Source organism: Chiloscyllium punctatum, chromosome 39 (genome assembly GCF_047496795.1).
Source record: "Chiloscyllium punctatum isolate Juve2018m chromosome 39, sChiPun1.3, whole genome shotgun sequence".
In the NCBI taxonomy this organism is placed as follows: Eukaryota; Metazoa; Chordata; class Chondrichthyes; order Orectolobiformes; family Hemiscylliidae; genus Chiloscyllium; species Chiloscyllium punctatum.
The window spans coordinates 37770222-37791686 of record NC_092777.1 but is presented as its reverse complement, the minus strand read 5'-3'; the positions used below and the strand labels follow the sequence as shown (position 1 = coordinate 37791686).

The 21465-nt window shown below is 40.5% G+C and overlaps 1 protein-coding gene across 3 annotated transcripts in view; it reads right to left on the bottom strand.

Moving 5' to 3' along the window:
* LOC140463959 (alpha-1,6-mannosylglycoprotein 6-beta-N-acetylglucosaminyltransferase B-like) overlaps positions 1-21465 on the bottom strand; it is an 864396-nt gene that overhangs the window by 79135 nt on the left and 763796 nt on the right. For all 3 annotated transcript variants that reach the window (XM_072558468.1, XM_072558467.1, XM_072558466.1), the window contains one exon: positions 10967-11122. In XM_072558468.1, the coding sequence (XP_072414569.1) occupies positions 10967-11122 (156 nt within the window). The remainder of the gene's footprint in view (positions 1-10966; positions 11123-21465) is intronic.

Genomic DNA, 21465 nt, shown 5'->3' with positions numbered 1-21465 from the left:
GAGGATTTAACTCTATTACCATGACCACTCCACATAATTAATGACTAGGGTTCAGAGGACTGCAGTGACCCATACTCAACCATTAATTACTACATTGAGCAGAGAAAGCATATGAGAAGGAAACTGGGGCCAAACATTAAAAGAAACTAAGGAAGCTGCTTATATTCTTTATTAGCTAATATTTTCAAAATTTTCCAGTGAAGTGTTCTAAATACAACTAGTGAAACAACTTTGGTGATGATTTAAACTGTCTCTTTCATTTATTAGTACCACTGAACTCATCTCTACCTACCTCGACACTGTCCTATCCTCCCTAGTCCAGGAACTCCCCACATACTTTCGAGACACCACCCACGCCCTCCACCTCCTCCAAGACTTCCGTTTCCCCAGTCCCCAATGCCTCATCTTCACCATGGATATCCAATCCCTCTACGCCTCCATCTGCCATGACCAGGGCCTCCACGCCCTCCGTTTTTTCCTCTCCCGACGTCCCCAACAGTACCCCTCCACCGATATTTCATTCGTTTGGCCGAACTGGTCCTCAACTTTAACAATTTCTCCTTCAAATCCTCCCACTTCCTCCAGACCAAAGGGATAGTCATGGGCACACGTATGGGCCCCAACTATGCCTGTCTCTTTGTTGGCTACGTAGAACAGTCTATCTTCCATAATTACACCGGTACCACTCTCCACCTCTTCCTCCACTACACTGATGACTGCATTGGCGCCACCTTGTGCTCCCGCGAGGAGGTTGAGCAATTCATCAACTTCACCAACACATTCCACCCTGACCTTAAATTTACCTGGACCATCTCTGACACCTCCCTCCCCTTCCTGGACCTCTCCATCTCCATTAATGACAACTGACTTGACACTGACATTTTTTACAAACCCATCGACTCCCACAGCTACCTGGATTACACCTCTTCCCACTCTATCTCTTGCAAAAATGCCATCCCGTATTCCCAATTTCTCCAACTCCGCCGCATCTGCTCCCAAGAGGACCAGTTCCACCACAGAACACACCAGATGGCCTCCTTCTTTAGAGACCGCAATTTCTCTTCCCATGTGGTTAAAGATGCCCTCCAACGCATCTTGTCCACATCCCGCACCTCCGCCCTCAGACCCCACCCCTCCAGCCATAACAAGGACAGAACACCCCTGGAGCTCACCTTCCACTCTACCAACATTCGCATAAACCAAATCATCTGCCGACATTTCCACCACCTCCAAAAAGACCCCACCATCAAGGATATATTTCTCTCCCCACCTCTTTCCGCCTTCCGCAAAGACCGTTTCCTCCCTGACTACCTGGTCAGGTCCACGCCCCCCTACAACCCACCCTCCCATCCTGGCACCTTCCCCTGCCACCACAGGAACTGCAAAACCTGCGCCCACACCTCCTCCCTCACCTCCATCCAAGACCCTAAAGGAGCCTTCCACATCCATCAAAGTTTTACCTGCACATCCATTAATATCATTTATTGTATCTGTTGCTCCCGATGCAGTCTCCTCTACAATGGGGAGACTGGACGCCTCCTGGCAAAGTGCTTTAGGGAACATCTCCGGGACACCCGCACCAATCAACCACATCGCCCTGTGACCCAACATTTCAACTCCCCTCCCACTCTGCCGAGGACATGGAGGTCCTGGGCCTCCTTCACCCTGCTCCCTCACCACCAGATGCCTGGAGGAAGAACGCCTCATCTTCCACCTCAGAATACTTCAACCCCAGGGCATCAATGTGGACTTCAACAGCTTCCTCATTTCCCCTTCCCCACCTCACCCTAGTTCCAAACTTCCAGCTCAGCACTGTCCCCATGACTTGTCCTACCTGCCTATCTTCTTTTCCAGCTATCCACTCCACCCTCCTCCCTGACCTATCACCTTTGTCCCCTCCCCCACTCACCTATTGTATTCTATGCTACTTTCTCCCCACCCCCACCCTCCTCTAGCTTATCTCTCCATGCTTCAGGCTCTCTGCCTTTATTCCTGATGAAGGGCTTTTGCCCGAAACGTCGATCTTACTGCTCCTCGGATGCTGCCTGAACTGCTGTGCTCTTCCAGCACTACTAATCCAGAACCTGTTATCAATCTGACCAGCTGAAAAAGAGTGGTCCAGCTTTGTCTATCAGCATGCTTAAACCTAAATAATTTGAATTAGCTCCAAATTCACATTTTTTCAAATATTTGGATTTGAAGCCAATTTACATTATGTTTGATTTGGCATTAGGCACCAATCGCCAACTAAGGAAATCGATTGTCTCAAGATGTACCAATCTGTATGAAAATAATTTTCACATTCCCCGTTGTTTACAGAATATTACACATTGGTGTTCACACAAACTATTCTTATATTGTGAATGGATATAACTAACCTTTTTTATGCCACTGATCTACCAAAGTTTTTGAAAAATTGCAAAGAAATGTGTTGGTACCATGATATACTTTAATCATCATAATATTAAGCATAAATTAAGCAGCAATACAATTGGGAAGGGCAAGTAACTATATTTAAGTAATAACATTTACATTGTTTTGCATTGAATATTCATCCAAGTTGCAACCACAAACCTTGAGTTACCATAAAAAGTTACTGCTTTATATTCTTCACTCTGTAACTTGTAAAAAGTACAGATGAAACGTATGTAATTTGTAACAAATTTTAACGTAGCATTTTATGTACAACACAAAATCCTGGTGATGAGTTGATTTGAGCATGGGCTTTGGATAAAACGTCACAAGGTCTTTTTGGATAAAAGAAAGCGTTTTGGCTCAATTTAGTTAATCCATCCCAAAGTCCATAAAATCCACTCACTGCAGGATCCAACTGGTTCATAATTGATTCCAGGGACTTTTCCTCCAATACTCTATCAATTAACCTTTTGGCACATGTAGGCCACTCGTGTGTGGAAAATAAGAATTTCTTCTTTTCAATCCTTAAATTGCCTTTTACAAGTTTAAGCTTGAGGTATTTGATACACGATTTTGGGCTTTGAGTCAAGAGCTAGATACTAGGGTCAAATGGGTTGACAGTCCCTCCAGCTATTTTCCTGAATTGTCAATTAAGGCCCACATGTATAGTCCAATTAATGTTGGCAGGTGGATTCTCAATGCTGAAGGCCAATAGGAACAATTGAATGGAGTAGCAGCCCTACATTTGTGTGATTCTTGGCTGAGTGTGATGTTCTTGGGATTTAAAGGCACTATAGACAAACCAGACAACAACAATAGCTGCTTTTATGATCATTTATTAGTGTGTTTTCTGCTGTTACATTCCCACTCCCCCAACTGATATTGCTCTAAGTGAATGCTACATTCAAATTTCCATTTCAAATTTGTGCAACCCTATTCTGCAGTCACTTACTTTTTATATTTTTAAATTAAAGCAGAAATGGCCTCAGTAGCTGGACTACCATTGCAAGAAGAGCCCACAGGTTTGGCTGAAGAGGCATGGAAAACCTCAAAACTGGCCTGGACGACTGGCCTCCAGTCTGCAGCTGGCCTAATTCAACTGTGGGCCACATAGATCAATGAAAATTCTGATCAGCTTCTATTAATTGGTCTGAATAGGTCAAGCACTTGCCCCAATATTGCCTCATTGGTTATGGGCAGATAGTCCTACCTCCTTAACTTAATCCTGCCTACAGAAAATCCCTGGGATATGGGAGGTGGAATGAAATATTACTGGCAAATGAACATTCTGAACATGATCAGTTCATAGAATCATTAAATCCCTACACCATTCAGCCCATTCATTCATAGTTCATTCCTTCCACCTCCATGCTCATTGCCATATAGGAGTATTCTTCTTTTCCTTCTTCCACATAACCTTGCAAACCTCAATCAGATCAACTCTCTGATGTTTCTGTGTACTCATGGCGAGATCATGAAGATTGGGGGGGTGCAATTTTAAATTTCTTGATTCGGCCAGTTATAAGGCTTAAACCTTATAACCCTAGCAAGATAGATCAATAATGCAGGAAGTACCTCTTCTCGACATTGTTCCGTTCACCACCATTTTGATTGGAACCCTCAGGAAAGCGCAGCAAAGTGGATATGAGGAATGTCGGAACACCCATGGTCTTATTGAGTGCTGGAGGAGGCTTCCAGTGCCAAATGGCGTACTCCTATTCCTATTTCTTGTGGTCTTCATTGTAATTAGGGATGCGATGCAATTTGAAAACTTCAATAGGCAGAGTATACAATGTGAATTCTTTGGTGATTATAGCATGACCAGTGGTCCTTACTAGATTTCCTTGATACTGCTGGAAAAGCAGAGCAAGTCAAAATCTTTGTGATCGTTATGAGGCCACTACTGCTCCTGCTGGTCATATAAACATTGACATGTCTAATGCTCTCCTCTGTAATTTAAAAAACCTTAGTTTAACTCTGAAGAGCTAGATTTCCTGTCCTCACCATAATGACTAGGAATACAACATTTAGTGTGAGGTGACAATAAATTTTTAACAGCTACCATAAAATCATTTATTGTTCTCTTCAGAAACATCTGGCTAAACGAATCAAACACACAAGACTATACGAAAATTCTAATTCGGTTGTTATTTCCATCTTGTCTAAACTTTTCATGGATTAGTTTGCACTGGTGTTGTTGTCACTCTTTTGCAAATATATTCTGTGAAATTTCTGACAACATGTAATGATTAAGCAATTGGACAAACATATTGCAGTGTTTTCAATTTGCACATTGGAAAGCAAAATATTCCTCTATAAAACTGTTAGAAATGACTCTCTTTTCTTTTACTCCCAATAAATGGCTCAAAGATTTAATTAACCAAATATTGCTACAGCCTTCCCCCTCAAAATATTTTTATTGCCCCTCCTTGAAAACCCCCACCCCAACCTGACTTTCTCCTCTCCTTGTGTTAATGCTTTTCTGTATACAGTTTTATAGCCACACTTTGGGACAGCATTCAAGTCAGTAAACAGCAACCTTAACAGGAACGCTGGCCAAATGTCTGCTTCTTGGAATATTACCATTGCATTAGATCAGTTTGCTCAATCCAGATCAGTGACTGCAAAATAGAGGAAAGCAAACATAGTAAAGTTGGCCAAACTGATCTAACTATCAGAGCCAGACAATTAGTTGCAGCAGTGAAACGAAATCATTAAACATGATTTTGTGTTAAAATATCAGGAATTTATAAATAACATTTTTGAAGGAAAAAGTAACCTGAATAAAATAATAAATCCAGTTTTAGAATAAAGTTAAAAATCACACAACACTTGGTTATAGTCCAACAGGTTTATTTGGAAGCACTAGCTTTCAGAGCACTGCTCCCTTATCAGATATTGTGTGATTTTTAATTTTGTGCACCCACTCCAACACCAACACCTCCAAATCAGTTTTAGAATAGGTCAATGAATGATGGATTATACTTCAGCATGATGTATTTTAGCTGTAGCAATATACTTAAATGGTATATTAAGGACACAATAGTTTTTTTTTAATGTATCAAGAACTGAAGGTGCGCTGAATAGATTCTAACACATCTGTTTTCATAATTGAAGGCTGTAGCTCTAACCATGTCTAGAAAAACTGACATCAGTCGTAAGCAGTAAACCATGAGTTAGAATAAAATCCAAAGGATAACATAAGGGTACTTGAACATGTTGGAATTTAAGTAAGAATAATTAAAAACATGGAAATAAAAGAAGTGTTAATTTTTAGAACTCTATTTACTTCTGTGCAACATAGATTTTGAAGTGACCTGATAGGATTACAGAGGAAAAATGGCAAAAGGTTCAGGCTATTTGTCCCAACTACTCAGGCACATTCTGACATTTTGCTTCTAAAACTATCAATGCAATTCTTATCTCCTTCACCTCATATGATTGTCTAGCCTCCTGGAGAATTTTCCAGTTCATTGCTATGATAAATGGGTGCTACTCTCTGTTTGGTCTCAAGAGGGAGCTGGTCTATTTCCTGATTGAGGAAGAGATTATCACATTCACTTTCGGCAACTATTGGTACATGTGACCTCCTAAACATGGTCACCTTAGCGGATCATAAAGGAATTTAATAGACTGTTTTTATCCTTACTTGCTTCTTCTGTGTTTTCTTCCTCCATTTCCCAGTAGATTCAATAGGTGCTAACTTGGCTTCTTCGAATCAAGCTAGTGGGAGAAGGAAGAAGCTTTCAGCCATGATAGTCTAACCATTGTGGTGTGGGGTAAATTTGAGGACCATCTTGTCATTTCATTCTTAACCATTTTATGGTTGTGTCAATGCAGCTGTTAAAATCCTTTTTAAAAATAGCAGCTATTTGAAATATTTCCGGCTAGACTGTGAAAAGATCTGTTACTTTTGCAACCTGAATCAGTATATTGTTGGCCAGGGAGAGAGTTTAAATAATTACTAATGTAGTAATGATATAAAATAACAAAATCAAAATGAACATATCTCGCAGCTGTGATGATGCAATCAAAAATGAAGGCTAAAAATCAGGTTAAAATGGAGTTTCCTTTGCTTTTCATAGAATCCCTACAGTGTGGAAGCAGAGCATTTGACCCAACAAATCCACACACCAACAACCTGAAGAGTATTCCACCCAGACCCATTCTCCTACTCTATTATTCTACATTTCCCCTGACTAATGCACCTAGTCTACACATCCCTGAAGACTATGGGCAATTCCTCCCACTCATTTTCAGACTGGAGGAAACTGGAACACCAGGAAGAAACCCAAGCAGACACGGGGGAATGTGCAAACTCCACAGAGACAGTTGCCAAGGCTGGAATTGAACCCTGGTCCCTGGTGCTGTGAAGCAGCAGTGCTAACCACTGAGCTACCCCAAAATGCTGATTAAAGTGACAGGCTTGTTTCATTGGTAACATTCTGAATTTTCAGACTCAGGAGATTTAAGTATCAGCCCAAAAATTGCAGTCTGCACACATGACATCATTATTGCAATACTGGGGGACTACTGCAGTGTCAAACAAGCTATTTTTTAAGTACGAGATAATAATTTGAAGCTGCAACTGCCTCCTCAAATGGATATAAAAGGTTCGTTGGCACTATAAAATAGAGCACTGGAATTCCCTAGTATATTGGTCATTATACATCCCTGCTGTTAAAACAAATATTTGAAATTTATGTCATTGCTGTTTGCGAGAGCTTACTGTGTGAAAATTGGCTGCTGCTTATCTCCACATAGCAAGTGGTTAGAATTTGAAATTAGCTCAATGGCTTGTAATACTTCAAGCAATATTTAACTCAGTTGCTGTCTCTGAGGCTTTTCCATGTGAAACTTGCTTCGTATTTGTGCTAGGAGCATCAATAAGAGCAGAAGCAGAGAGAGAAGAAATTATTATGGGGAATAAGAGAATAGGCAAGCCTTTGAATAGATATTTTGCGTCTATTTTCATAAGGTCAACACGTTTGGCAACTTGGGGACCTGTGTAGAGCAGTTGTGACTGTGAATGACCAGCTATATTATCACAACTGCAGACACATACAGTTCCCGATGAAGAGCTTATGCTCGAAACGTCAATTTTCCTGTTCCTCGGATGCTGCCTGACCAATTGTGCTTTTCCAGTACCACAGTCTTCAACTGCAGACTTAAACAGATAACTGGAGAATGTAATATCACAATGTGCACAGATTACTGAACAATCACTGTCCCAGAGATCCAGTTTTCCCAAGAAAGGACAATGGATCAGCAACTACACTTACAGTGCTAACAACACTTGCCACAGGAATGATGTTCACTGGAGGAGGAACGTCACCCAGCAATGAGCTGATACCAGACAAACAGCCAACTAGAATATGCACACATATCATTTGAAGACTAATATATAGAATTATCACATGTACCATGCTTGCAGAGAGCATGCTGGAATGGGTCAATAGAAGTCTTAATTATGTTTTGGCTAAATCCAAGCTGTGCTGGGCTTTCTGGGGGGGCCTTCCACTGTAAGGTGTAGATTCATTTTTAGATTTAATCTAATCTAAAAAAAAACCTTTCTCACGCTAGTCTACCAAATGCGCCACATTATTTGTCTGCTCTACACCTACTGCATGTCTCGCATTGAATTTCTACCCTATCTTTTCACTTGCCCTTGCCACAACAATTTGCCATTCGATATCTGCCCAAAGACTACAAACCAGTGTACCCATACCATTTTTAAAATGCTGCAGTGCACCCAGATAAACATTAACATTCTGAATACCTCCTGTTCATTGAAGGACAAGCTACAAGATGTCAAATAAGGGGACCTGCATGGAGGTGAAGAATAGGGCAAATGTTTGAGTGGCAGAGGGGCCCATGCCAACAAACCCTGCCAGCTAGGTCTGAGCTTGCTGCCCATGTTAATGATGTCTCAAAAGTGCAGAGGCATGGTTAACAGTGTTGCCAGAGGGTCAATGCCTTTCTCTGCTCCTTGAGGGTAAGGGTAAATTCCATTGTCTTCTCTCTGCCAATTCATATCTTACACTCACTATCTCAGTGCCACTGCATATAGTCTTACCAAGGCTCAAGCTCGACCACATCCTCCCTCACCCTTTCTCCCCCATCAGCCTCCCACAACATTAATGCTGCATGCCCTCTGTGCAGCCTCCTCAGTCCTTCACAACATCTCACCATCTTCTCCCTACATGCATCAGAACTGACAGCCATGCCACCCAGGATCATCTCACTCTTCCCCCTCCCCTCCCCCACCCCCACGCCCACCCCCATACACACCACTTTCTTCTTGCAGGAGAAGATAGCCCATAACAGAGCAGAGAGACAATGCATGGTGGAGGTATGCATGACATCAGGCTCCTCACTTGGCTGTCTGAAGGGACACTTTTGGGTCCTTGCAGGAGAAGACCGGGATCGCTCCTACAGGGCTGCTTAATCATCTCTGTCCTGCCAAACACGTTAGTACCATAGAGTCATAGAGGTATACAGCATCAAAACAGACCCTTCGATCCAACTTGTCCATGCTGACCAGATATTCCAACCCAATCTAGTCCCACCTGCCAGCACTTGGCCCATATTCCTCCAAACCCTTGCTATTCATATACCCATCAAGATGCCTTTTAAATGTTGCAATTGTATTAGCGTCCACCACTTTCTCTGGCAGCTCATTCCATATACGCACCACCCTCTGCCCCTTAGGTCTCTTTTATATCTTTCTCCTCTCACCCCAAACCTATGTCCTCTAGTTCTGGACTCCCCCACCCCAGGGAAAAGAATTTGTTTATTTATCCTATCATGCCCCTTATGATTTTGTAAACCACTATAAGGTCACCCCTCAGCTTCTGACGCTCCAGGGAAAACAGCCCTAGCCTATTCAACCTCTTCCTATAGCTCAAATCCTCCAACCCTGGCAACATCCTTGAAAATCTTTTCTGAACCCTTTCAAGTTTCACAACATCTTTCCGATAGGAAGGAGACCAGAACTGCATGTGACTGCCAATGTCCCATTAACTCCACTTTTAACTTTCAGTCACTGAATGCAATTTCTAATCCCCAGCTCTGATGCCTGTTTGAAAGAAGATTGGTCAAGAAAACAGTAACTTAGTACTATAACAAATATATGAAAGCAAAATAATCGTTCAATCTTTGTGGTTGTTGGAGGTTAATCAACAGAGCTGTCAGAGATTACCGCTGGAGCTCCTCCAACCAAACACCGTCAGCTGCTTCAAATTTATCTTCCCTCCACCATAGAGGGGAGGATGCTCACTGATGATTGGCTGCTCCTCAAATACTGAACAAGTCTTTGTCTGGATGCAGAAAGACCTAGGTAACATTCAGGCTCAGGTTGACGAGTCAAAAGTAATATTTCCTCTATACAAATACCAGGGAATCACAATTTCCAACAAGAGAGAGCCTAAGCATTTTCCATTGACATTCATTGTCACTACCATCACCCACTATTAACATCCTGGGGGATACCAGTGACCAGAAAGTGAACTGGGTCAGCATATTAATACTGTTGCTAGGAGAACAAGTCAAAGGTTAGGAATTCTGAGGTGAATAAATTATCTCCTGACTCCTCAAAGCCTGTCCACCATCTAGAAGTTAATAGTTGGAGTGTAATGGAATATGCTCCACTTACCTGGATGAATACAGCTGCAATAAAATTCATTAACATTATCCAGGAGAAAGCAGCCCATTTAATTGGCAACTCATCCAACACATTCAACATAACTTCCTCTATCACCAAAACACAGCAGCAAATGTCAACCACCTACATCAATACTGCAACAAGGCTCTTTAGACAACAGTTTCCAAATCTGCAACTTCTATATTAAAAGGGAGAAGGCGGCAGATACATTAAAAAAAAGCAAGTCACACACCACTCTGTCTTGCAACCATATTGCCATTCCTTCAGCAATGCTGGGTCAATCTTCTGGAGTTACCATCCTAGCAACACTCTAAGTGTACCTATGCAGCCCATGGACTGTAACACTTCAAGGTGCAGCTCACCACCACTTTCTCCAAGGCAATTAGGCACAGGCAATAAATACTAGCTGAGTTGGCAACTCCTAAATCAACTCCTTAATAATGCATGTAATGCAAAATTCTATGTATCTATTTAATTCCATCACCAAAATATTTCTAAAGTTTAAATGTCCATGTCATCTTTGAACAGCTAATCTGATACAGCTTTAAAGTTAAGGTTGTTTTTAAATGATTGGTCTAATTAAATCTCTTTCACTTGAAGTATGCTTATTCAAGAAGGTCACCAACAGTAAAACTAAAAGATACGAAGCTGAAAATAATTGAATTTCATCAGTTAAAAATTACATATCAACAAAAATGGGAATACTATAATATAAATATGTCAATTAAATGTTTAACTGTTATTTTATAATACAAAATAATTGCTTATTTGAATCAATGGAAATTGCAAACAGACTATTTTTTAAATATTGCCATGTTAATGAAGGTAGATGCAAAAAAGTATTATCAGCAGTACTGACAGGGTTATCACGAAAGAAAGATTCAATACCTTTGCTTTCCTTAGTAGTCTTTGTAGCTCATGTTGAGGTAGAAGGCCATGGTTTTTGACAAACATAGGCATCTCTGGTGGCCAGTGTGTCTCGTAGTAAACAGTTCCATGGATTTCCATGTACTTATTAATAACTTCAAGATACTTCGTCTTTCCCTGAAGATCACAAAGTTAATGATAGTCGATAGGTTCAAAAGAAATCATTTCAAACAGAATAAACTATGCTGTTATGTTGATGACCCATATCAAACAAATTGCTTAGCATTGTGACTGCAGAAAACAATCAAACCTATGTGTTTTTAATGACATGCTGAAATATGATTTAAAGTACATGTTTTGATCACAAACTTGATTGAAATCTACATGAAATGAGGTAAGTTGTATTAAAGAATTACAGTGCATTTGGATGGTTGTCTCTCACCTCTATAATAGCTGTTTTAAATTTAATCAGCAGTCAATACTGTACCCTTCCTGGTTAACTACTTTTCTTGGCTAGGTCACATTCAGATGCCATGCCTACCTATGACATAAAGTTGGACTCTCAGAGAAACTAATGTTCTGATGAAGATTGATGAAAGATAATAGTGCAGTAAATATATTAGAAAGTCTAAAATAAAAGTAGAAATTGGAACAGGAATTTTTACACAGGGCTAGAAATAACAGCAAAGGAATATGACATGATTTTGTTGACAGCAAGAAATAGCTATGCATTTTCAACCATATAATTCGCAGTAAAGACTGTTCTCATTTTTTATGCCTCATATGCAGTGAAAGCATTTCAAATAAGAACCTTGACACAGAAAAATGTATTGACACAGTGAATCATTTATACGATTCGAAGTACATTTATAGTTTTGTCTGTGAAAGGAAATCACAACTCAGACATTTATAAATCCTGCAGATAGGCTCTTTGCATTATATAATCATTCTCACCCATTTGATACAGATCTTTCACCAGATGAGGGCTCTTGTAATGATATCTCATATCACACAATACCAAGAAGCTTATTTTCCATCTGGTGCTTTTGTTATTTGCATTTCACAAAGCAACTTCAACATGATGTTAGTCTGCTTAATATTGGTGATGACCTTCTGACCTTAAACAACTAAACAGATCATTATGGTTCGGATGGTAAAAATGACATCGGAAGATGATGGACGTGTTCTCAGTAGAAAAACTAAAGCTTATAACATGGAAAATCCTTATAATGTTTAACATTCTATCCAACTTAGTTTTTGCTTCAGAAACCTGGACAGTAAGATCTATAGCATAAAATAAAAGCCTATGAAATGGAAATACTAAGACATATACCTAAAGTTCTATGTACTGATTATAAGACTGCACAAGGAAACTGATATCTAAAGGAATGATGCAGTCTGCTCTGATGTTATGTGGTAGCTCCATTCTAGTGCAATCCTGTGTTATTAAAAAATTGTGTAATAGCAGCACCACTTAAACCAACGGGAATCACATTAAAGCCAATACAGGTAAGGAAAGTTTGCGTTTTACAAATAATGGTCTAAATTCTTCAGTTGTGTTATAGCCAATTTACATTAAAGAAACATGCGATATAGCAGAACCGATTGTATCAACAAAACAAAATGTCAGTAGTTTGGTGTTTTGATCAAAGCTGAAAGGTTGCAGAGCGCAAAGTAGAGGGCAGTACAAAAAGGGATCAACGTAGGGCAAGCTAGACAACAGACATCACAGAGTGGCTGCAGTTGAGCTACAGTGGAAATGTGAGGATTGTCCAAGACAGATGACCATGTCATATGACAGCAGATCTCATAGTAGCACCAGCTACGAAGAACAGCAGCATCATGACTCACCATTATTAAAGATTAAATCTGTCAGTAACTTACTCCATCCAGATAACTGCAGTTAACTCTGATTTGCTTTTCTCAGCCCTAAGTTTCACTATAGTTTAAGATATTCAGGAATAAAGTAAATGAAGGGCACGAGGTGCTGTTCTTACTTATCAATTACCGAATAAATACACAAATAAAAAAAAAAGCTGGGGGATTCCTTTATCGCTGGTGCTCTAAACACTTATCCTCCTGAGTGATACCTTCATCAGGAGATTTTGGGCTGAGTCTGTTAGTCCTCCTCCTCAGTCCCTGAATCATCTTGAAATGTGTTATAAATAAATGGTTGGATAGTCCCTGCAACATCCTAGTCCATTAAATTTGCAACTATACAGTCTTTGAGTGCTCAATTTGACAGTGTCACTGTTTACACTTTAAAGTAAATACAGATTTAATAAATTGGCATTAATTATGAAAATTTTGTGCCGAAACCAAATTTGCAAACAGGCATTCCTGAAATGCACAACATGTCAGCATTCACCCTTTCAACAAAATAACCCCTGTCTCCACTGTGTCTCAAAGAAAAAAAAATACAGCTCAGGAACATGCCCTTTGGCTTGCTATGCCTGTACCGCCACATTTTGCCCCTCCATACTAAAACTGTCTTCACTTACAAGATCCATATCTCTCTATTCCCTTTCAATTCATGTATTAGTCCAGGTGCTCCTTGAAAGCTGCTATTGTGACTTCTTCCACCACCTCCTCTGGCAGCGTGTTCTAGGCACTCACCACTCTATGTGAAAAACGTGCCTCGCACATCACTTTTACATATCTCCCCTCTGCACCTTAAACCTGTGTTGCCTAGTATTTGACTCCTCCAACAAAAGCCTTATACTTTCCACTCTATCCATGCCATTCACAATCTTAAAAACTTCTATTGGGGTTGTCCCTCAACCTCCTGCGTTCAAGTGAAAACAAACCCAGTCTATTCAGCCTTTCTTCATTGCTAAAATTCCCATATCTGGCAACATCTTGGTAAACTTTTTCTGTACCCTCATCAAAGCATCCATATCCTTCTGATAGTGTGATGACCAGAACTGTACACAATATTCCAAGTGTGGCCTACTAAAGTTCTCTAAAACTGCAGCATAACTTGGCTATCCTTATATTCAATGCCCCACCCAATGAAGGCAAGCATGCCATAAGTCTCTTTTCTACTACCTTATCTAACTTCACTGCGACCTCCAGGGAGCTGTGAACCTGCATACCCAGATCACTCTGCATATCAATACTCCTAATGGTTCTGCCATTCACTGTATAGTTTCCACCTGTACTTGAACTTTCAAAATGCATCACTTCACATTTGTTGGCATTAAACTCAATCTGTGATTTTTCTGCCCACGCCTCCAAATGATCTATATCCTGCTGTGTCCTCTGACAATCCTCCATACTATCTGCAACTCCACAATTCTTTGTATCATCCACAAACTTACTAATTAGACCTGCCACATTTTCCTCCAAATCATTTATATAGACCATGAACAGCAGACGTCTCAGTACTGATCCCTGTGGGACATCACTAGCCACAACCCTCTATTCTGAAAAGCATCCTTCCACCACTACCCTCTGTCTCCTATCACTAAGCCAGTTCTGCATCCATCTTACCAGCTCACCCTGATACCATGTGACTTCACCTTTTATAACAGTTTGCCATGAGGGACCTTGTCAAAGGCTTTACTGAAGTACATATAGACAACATCAACTGCTTTTCTATCATCAATTATCTTTGTTACCTCCTCAAAAAACTTGATTAAGTTAGTGAGGCACAATCTCCCCCATACAAAACTGTGCTATCTATCACTAATAAGTTCATTTGCTTCTGCGTATAGACTTTCTCCCTGAGAATCTTTTCCAATAATTTCCCCATCACTGAAGTGTAATTTCCAGGATTATCCCTGCTACACTTCTTAAACAGTGGGACAACATTGACTGTTCTCCAGTCCTCTGGGACCTCACCTGTGGCCAAAGAGGATACAAAGATTTCTGTCAATTTCAGTGAAAATTCTTCAGTAAGATTGGCTGAAGCTGCCGCTCACCCTTCTCACAATATCATCTGTAGAGGGCGTTGGGGTGAAGAGCGTCTCTAATAACTATAGATTTCCAATCAAAAGTTCATGCAAAGGTTATTGGCTACAGTAAACTTCATCAGTGGTGAATAGTTAATTTGCTAATGACTGAAAAATCTGGGTCAATAGCTCAAGAGGCAGGTCTATCTTGCAGGAGCAAGAAACAATTTGATATTGTTCCCAGCTGTCAAAAGCACTTCCCAGGAAATAGGGTACACATTTAATTGGCATGGAGATAAAGCTTGTCATCCAATTAAGAACAGTGAGTGGGATGACAATACTGGAAGGTTAATCAGAGCAGCATGCTGTGATGGAAGGTTTGATCAGAGAAAGTGAGAGAAACAGAATGCTGTTACAATGTGTTATGCATACACTTTTAAGGGGGCATAACTTAATCTATTGTCAATCATTAACCACATTACCTTTTGGGCAGTTTGAGGCACCATGGATAGAGATACGTTGTCTCCCAATAACATGATAAATAGCTTTAACTTTAAGTAAAGAATCCAGATTATTCTGTCATTGATCTTTGTGATTCATTTGTTTACATCTAAAAGAAGGTAACATAATGGCAATAGGTGGTTTCTAAAGATTTTTGATTTTTAGGTATACCTTCAGTATCAGGATGCTGCATTTTAGTAAGGCAAATCATGGCAGGACTTAGGGAGTGTTGCCAAATAAAAAGACCTAGGTGTGCGTGCAAAGCTCCTTGAAAGTGGAGTCACAGGTAGACTACGTGGTGAAGAAAGCATTTGGGTCCCTGACCTTCATTGGTCAGAACATATAGGAGATGGGATGTCATGTTGTGGCTGTGCAGGACATTTGTGATCCTACTTTTGGAATACCGTGTACAATTCTGGTCACCGTTCTATAGGAAGGATGTTGTTAAACTTGAGAGGGTGCAGGAACAATTTATAAGGATGTTGGGACTGGAGTATTTGAGTTATAGGGAGAAGCTGAATAGATTGGGGCCATTTTCCCTGGAGCATTGAGGGCTGTGGGGTGACCTTATAGAGGTTTACAAAATCATGAGGGGCATGGATAGAGTGAATAGCCAAGGCCTTTTTTCCAGGGCTGGGGAGTCTAAAACTAGAAGGTGAGAGGGGAAAAATTTAAAACGGACCTGAGTGATAACTTTTTCATGCAGTGGGTGGTGTGTGTATGAAATGAGCTGTCAGAGGAAGTTGGTGGAAGCTGGTACAATTGCAACATGTAAAAGGCGTCTGGATGGGTATATAAATAGGAAGGGTTTAGAGGGATATGGACCAAATACTGGCAAATGGGACAAGGTCAGATTGGGATATCTGATCAGTATAGACAAGTTGGACTGACTCTATGACTTTATGTCTCAGAATCTATATTGGCAGGATGATTTTGATGATTTGATTGTAATCTACACAAGCTTCTATCATTCCATATCCAGCTGAATATAGAACTAGGTGTAGAAGGAAATCAAGAATCAAAAGGCTCAGCATGTGTAATAATTTTGTAGTTTGTCAGAATTTATTACATGCACTTTGTTTTAGAATCACACCTTGTTTCAACCACCTGGCATTGGGTCCCTGTAACATTGTTCAAATCTAGAAGAGCTTAAATAGTAAAATTGATCTCCTATGACATTTATTCAGGAGCCAAACTTAAAAGCAGAGATTGGATTGAACATCAATTTTAGCAGAACTCTCAGACCAGGGAGTTAATTGCTGCCGAATGTAAAATCTGCAGACTAGCTTGAGAAGAAATATTTACTCAGTAACAGTTTCTAACAGCTACAATAAACCTTTTTGAGACCTTTTCACTGTTTCACTTAACCTCAACAGCACTACCACTGCATTAAGCACCGTTCTGATCAGGTAAGGCTGTGACTGCCAAAGCTATTGCAACTCGGCATGAAGTTAACATAAAAAGTGCTGAAAGATACTTGAATGTAGACAAGCAGGAGTTTGGAAGAACACAGCAAGCCAGGCAGCATCAGGAGGTGGAGAAGCCACCATTTCGGATGTAACCCTTCTTCAGGACTGGGGGTGTGTGTACAGGTTTTAAGTTCCAGTCAGCATGTAAAATGCTGCAAAATGATCACAAAATTTCCAACACTCGCTTGGGGAAGACAACAGATCCCACATCTGAATTCACTTTGTTCTGACAACATGGCAATGCAAAGTTTTTTCCAATTCAAAATTTCTGAACCAGATAAACAAATCAATAAAATTCAAATTGTTTTAGGAAATGAAGGCGTCTACAGACTGAATACATAAACCATCTGAAAAATCCAGATCAAATCCAGTCAAGACAAGAGAATCATTTATGATTGAAGCTCAGAATATATTGTCTGGAATTAAAGTCTTTTAGGTATTTATCAACAAAAACAATTGATCACTTCATAAGTAGATATTGAGACCAAAGACATCAATGTGACTTCATGGAGAGAGAGCTTGCTGACAGAGCAACCCAGGTTGTGCTAGCCTATACCCCAATAAGCTGCAATACAAAAAGATAATCTGTAAGACAAGCCATAGTAGATCAAACAATACTAATGGGTAGACAGAATCTGCAGTCTACATGTAATCTGTTCACCATCTGCATGATAGCCAAGGCAAGCCGAGTAGACAATGCAGATGGTGCAGTCATAAACATGAACCAAAATAATGTTCAGCTTTTAATGCTGTATGAATGACATGTGGCACAAGAGAACAACTGCAGTTGTACTGTGAAAGACTTCTTCACGCAAAGAACAGTGAAAATCTCAAATGCTTTTTCCAAAAAGCTAACGAGACTACTCCAATTGAAAATGTAAAAACTGAGACCAATATATTTTCATTATGCAAAGGTATTTAGTTTTACAGGACCTAGGAGGGTAGATGAAGTCAGAATACAGATCTGTGATTTAATTGAATGAAGGACCAGGATCTAGGGGACTAAGTAACCTCTCCACTGTCTCAGGTTCTTCTATTCCCAATGAAGAAGTGCAATATCTTCAAGCTGAAAATAGCTCAGCAAGATTTATTTTGAGTTTTAAAAATTAAATTCTGTTTGAATCACAGTAAATCAAACAGTAAGATCAAGCAAGCTTTAGATAAAGAAAGCATTCTTGTTAACTGAGTAAGAATGATTAAATCTGAAAAAAAAATTATTTGTATCTGTGCAGAATAAATAAATTCAAAAGCTATGAAAAACTATTGAACAAAATACATATCTATTAATTAATGTCAGATAAATTAATCTGATTTATTCATCATTTTTAATAGTTATTAGGTTTGACAACAAGAGACGGGCATTTGCAAAACTAGGAGAAATAACTTAACGGCAATAAATTCTGTTGGACAGAAGCAGGTTCATTCTTTTTTAAAAGTGGAGTCATAGGGAGTTAGGGTGGTGAAGAAGGCGTTTGGTATGCTTTCCTTTATTGGTCAGAGTATTGGGGTTCATGAGTTGGGAGGTCATGTTGCGGCTGTACAGGATATTGGTGAAGCCACTTTTGGAATATTGTGTGCAACTCTGGTCTCCCTCCTCCCGGAAGGATGTTGTTAAACTTGAAAGGCTTCAGAAAAGATTTACAAGAATGTTGCCAGGTTTGAAGAGTTTGCGCTATAGGGAGAGGCTGAAAAGGTTGGAGCTGTTTTCCCTGGAGTGTCAGAGGCTGAGGGGTGACCTTATAGAGGTTTATAACATGATGAAGGGCATGGATAGGGTAAATAGACAAGTCTTTCCCCTGGGTTGGAGGAGTCCAGAACTAGAGGGCATAGGTTTAAGATAAGAGGAGAAAGATTTAGAAGGGACCGAAGGGGCAACGTTTTCATGCAGAGAATGGTGCGTGTATGGAATGAGCTGCCAGAGGAAGTGGTAGAGGCTGATACAATTATAACATTTAAAAGGCATTTGGATGGGTACATGAATTGGAAGGGTTTAGAGGGATATGGTCAAATAGGACTAGATTAATTTAGGATATCTGGTCAGCATGGATGAGTTGGACCGAAGGGTCTGTTTCTGTGCTGTATATCTCTATGACTTTATGATTCTACATGATGGGCCAGTCTCCTCAGTGCAAGAGCACATTCAAGAAACCAGTTCCGTGATGCTGTAAAGTATTGTAGAAATAGCTGAGATAATGGCTTTTTATTGTTGAAACATTCAAAGCACTTTGTTCTGGCCACCAATTAAATAATAGTTGTTTTGTGAAAATCTTTCACAATAAGCATTATTTTGTGGCTTCAAAATCTGTGCCAGTGTACTGGCATGAATAAGTAAAAAGTAAGGTTAGTTAGGGGAAATCAACATGTTAGAGGTGTTTCTGAATATTATTACAATTTCAAGGTTGGGGAAGAGCAAGGAAACGTTCTCTACATCTGACAAAGTCTGGATCAGTTGGCAGTTGGGATGGGATATGCTAGGAAACGGTAAAGCTCAACCAGAAAGCTTTTTGGCAGCTTGCTGTTCCCTAGCAAGACTATAGCAGTGCCACTTGTGAAATGCATAAAATATGGTGGTTGATCCAGATGTCAAAATTGACCTTTTCGGTCTTGTTGCTTGATTCTGCCACACATCTCATCAGAGCCTACGTTGCTCAGACCACTGTAATATTCTGCCCATTGTGTCTATTTAAAAAAATTCTAATAATTGTCAAAAGTACATAACCCCTCCCAGAAGATACCTTCCCTCTCTGAAAGGTGTCTCTAAAATTATCGGAAAGGCACCCTTACCTGTCAAAAGAACTCCGGTAACATAAATCCTCCTCCTGACAAGAGTAAGGTCCACAACATTACATTGACAAAAATTGGATCCACTTAAAAGCAACACCTATATTTGCAACACCCTTCCTAAATCACAGATGAGCTAACTAGAAGCCCACCAGCTCCCACCCTCATGGGTGCCAGGTTTGGGATGGTTCTTCTGGAATTGGGTCACTGACACCATTTTTGCAAAGGTGGAAACCCTTTCAGTCCCTGCAAAAAAATCCGCCCTGTGTCAATATTTGAGACAATGACTACACGGGTAACTTTGTAATCACTGCTTTGTTCCTCCACTGCCCACCGGGTCCTTCCTGCTGCCTCTATTTGTGCTTTCCCCTATTCTGCAAGAAATGACAACATTGGCTAGTACTGCATTGGGGCCTGTTTTGATACTTGTTGCTGCAAAAGGAGAATAATAGGCAGTGTGTGCAAGCATGTAAGGGAATATGAGTGTGAGGCTTATAGCTGTGCTCAGTGCTTAAGGCTACAGTACAGCATATGGTTGGCAAGTATGTGCCCCAACTACAGAAATGATTGGTACATGAAAGATGAGGCTGTACTGAATTGAACTGTGCTGAAACTGATGGTGCTCTTGTCATTTTAGGTATTTGAAGATGCTTTCACTGATGCTGACCACTTCTGTGAACCCTTGAACTTCTTGTGTCACGACATCCCAGTGCTTGACAGTTGATTTCTGCAATTAGAACAAACAAGGAACAAAGAGAGGTATAGCACAGTAACAGGCCTTTCAGCCCCCCAAGCCTGTGCTGATCATCATGCCCTAACTAAACTAAAAAAAAACCTTCTCCCTTATTCGGTCCATATCCCTCTATTCCCTCCCTATTCGTGTAACCATCTAGATGCCTCTTAAATGTCGCCAACTTGCCTGCTTCCACCACCTCTTCTGGCAGTGCATTCCAGGCTCCTAGTACTCTCTGCATGAAAAACTTCCCTCACACATCTCCCTTAAACTTTCCCCCTGTCACCTTGAAAATGTGCCCCCTTGTAATTGAAAATTCAACCCCGGGGAAAAAGCCTCTGATTATCCACCCTATTGATGCCTCTCATAATTTTGTAGACCTCATCAGGTCTCCTCTCAGTCGCCATCCTTCCAGTGAAAACAATCCTAGCCTTTTTAACCTTTCCTCACAGCCAATGTTCTCGAGACCAGGCAACATCCTGAGGAACCTTCTCTGCACTCTCTCCAAAGCTTCCATGTCCTTCTGGTAGTGTGGCAACCAAAACTGCACACAATACTCCAAATGTGACCTAACAAAGTTTTATATAGTTGCAACATAGTTTGCCAACTCTTGTACTCCATGCTCTGGCCAATGACAGCAAACATGCCTTATGCCTTCTTCAACACCTTGGCCATGTGCGTTGCCAATTTTAAGGAACTCTGCCTCCACAACAACGATCTCACTGGTTTCTGAGTGTGGTTCTGATGGGCCTCCTGTTCTCCCACAGATACAAGGCTATTCTCTTCTTTTCTACATCATCCACCAAGACAGCAAGTGTTGTATCTGATAGCTCAAAAGTTGATCTTTCCTGTGGGTGTAAGTTCAAGAAAAAATGATAAAACATATGGACAAAACCCTGGATATTGGACAGAGTCCTGGACTTTCAAAACTTTTTCAGAAGAAAACATCAAGAGCTCAATGAAAACTACAGATTTGAGCAGAGATAACAGGGCCTAATGTCAACAAAACTGGCAGCCCTGATCTGACCTGGAGACTGTGGCCTTTTTCAACAACAAGTTTCTGCAAGAACAGCTTCCCCACAGGCTTCCACCCCCAACAAGCAGCTTCTGAAGCAAGACCCAAGAGAAGCTGAATCAAGAGGC